Source organism: Tupaia chinensis, unplaced genomic scaffold, assembly GCF_000334495.1.
Source record: "Tupaia chinensis unplaced genomic scaffold, TupChi_1.0 Scaffold000182_1, whole genome shotgun sequence".
NCBI classification, from domain to species: Eukaryota; Metazoa; Chordata; class Mammalia; order Scandentia; family Tupaiidae; genus Tupaia; species Tupaia belangeri.
In genome coordinates, this window is record NW_006159657.1 from 8,419,775 (window position 1) to 8,421,740 (window position 1,966).

The 1,966-nt window shown below is 40.4% G+C and overlaps 1 protein-coding gene across 1 annotated transcript in view; it reads right to left on the reverse strand.

Annotated features, from left to right (window-relative positions):
• Nucleotides 1-308: 308 nt before the first annotated feature.
• RPS15A (ribosomal protein S15a) overlaps nucleotides 309-1,966 on the reverse strand; it is a 7,956-nt gene continuing 6,298 nt past the window's right edge. The window contains exons 4-5 of the mRNA XM_006146571.3: nucleotides 1,834-1,919; nucleotides 309-455 (exon numbers count right to left, since the gene is read on the reverse strand). Coding sequence (XP_006146633.1) covers nucleotides 362-455; nucleotides 1,834-1,919 — 180 coding nt within the window. The 3' untranslated portion in view covers nucleotides 309-361. The remainder of the gene's footprint in view (nucleotides 456-1,833; nucleotides 1,920-1,966) is intronic.

A 1,966-nucleotide genomic window follows, 5' to 3' on the forward strand; every position in this document is an offset into this window, starting at 1 on the left:
CTGATAAAATTAAAATAATAAAGTTATTCTTTTTAAAAAACTAAATGCATTAAGGAACAGTGGGCTCCTGTTCCTCAAGATTTTATGTTCGGCACTGGCTCAGCACTATCTATACCCTTATGTATCCATTTCATAATCAATACTTCAGGTCCCAGAGACAGTTTTCCTCATCTCTTATCTTAAAACTGAGCCAGGAGGGTGATGGAGCGACATCACAAGACTGTCTTACAGCATTTACCAAACAGCACAGCAGCTATGCCACACCAGACACACCTGTAACACTGCTATAAAGGCTCAAAACAACTGAGTGGAAGCACCAGAGTCCAATGCGGCATTTTATTTGTATATGTGTATTACATCCCTAGAAAAAGAATCCCAGGATTTTCCCTCCTGTATGTTTCCGTCTTGCTTCTTCATGGTCCATGATGCCAGCTGAGGTTGTCAGTACAATGAAACTATGGAGTGGGAAAAAAATGCTGGTAAGTTTACAGTTCAAAATAGAGTTGCTTTCTGGTGCAGAAAACACCAACATTCATCACACCTGACTAAACACACCTTCCTGTATGGCACATAGGGAACAATACTACCGACAGGAACTGCCAACCAGCTGGACCGGCAGTGCAAGCATGACCAAGGTTTCTGAAACAAGACTCAAACTCAGAGACCCCAGCTACACACTCACACAGCCCTGAACTCTAACACCAGAAAATGCTTAATTGAAAACAAAGGCTCAGAACTGCTTTAAAATTTCAGTCTGTTCTCCAGCAAAGGAGACATGGTGTATAAACATTAAAGTATTAAGATAAACCTGAGCCTGAATTACATTTCTGCCTCTTACTGTTAAGAACAGATAAGCTCTTATATAGTTGCATCACTGATTCCCACATACTGGACCCTAGTTCAAGTTCGGGACCCAGTGGCTTAAAACTCACACTGGGTGGTTACGCCTGTGTGTCCAAAATCTGAGAAGAGAATGGAGAAGGAAATGCAGCATAAACATCCCCCTGGGGGTTGATTTCTAGCTTTGTCTGTCTCTCCAGTGAGTGCACAAGCCTTATAGCAAAAAATCTCTTAAAATATAGTGTATTACCAGTACAGATAAAGAAACCAAAGTTATGATTTGCCCAAATTCTTACAGCTTTAATCCAGGGAAAAAAGATGTGAACCCAGGTTCCAATCAAGGATGAAGACTTCCAAACTGAGTTTCCCCAAAAACCCATGGTTTAAAACTGATTCCACTTCCCATCCCCCAAGATGGAATCAGATTCCAGTCTGGGATCACATATAATATCAATTATATATAAAAACATATGATATGCATATACACAGGGCCTATATGCTGAAGAGCAGACATGAACACAATTCTGCTGTTCTCAGTATAAGTGATAACCTCACTCTTAGAACCCAAAACAAAATACATTAAATGTGGCAAACACTTGATCTGATTTTTTAAAGAGAAATTTTTACTATAGGGCAGGTCACTGGGGAGATAGAGACAGAAAGCAAGAAATCACCCCCGGGGGGGATGACTGTGCCACAATCCCTTCTCATTCTTTGTCCTCTTGGGATTTGGGGCACACATGTACACAGGTCTGGAGTGAGTTTCAAGCCAAAAGATTCAGAACTCGAACCACAGTCACATGGGAGTCCAGTGACATAACCATTATGCCATCCACTGATCCCACTTGGACTAATTTAAGTCAAGCTGGTTGAGAATAGGCCATTTATGATTGCTTTAAAATACGACCTAATACATCAGATTGCATTGCAGTAAATCTTTCTTTTAAAAAAGTTAAACGGTTCACTTATTTTAATTGTGAAAGGCCAACTCACCCAAACTGACGTGACGGGAGCAGATTATTCTGCCATTTCTCTAGATCTTTCAGTTGCACATCAAATCTGGGGCTGATCACTCCACACTGTGAAAGGATAACAAAAAGTTTACATTTTTATCAGTAAAAGGAGA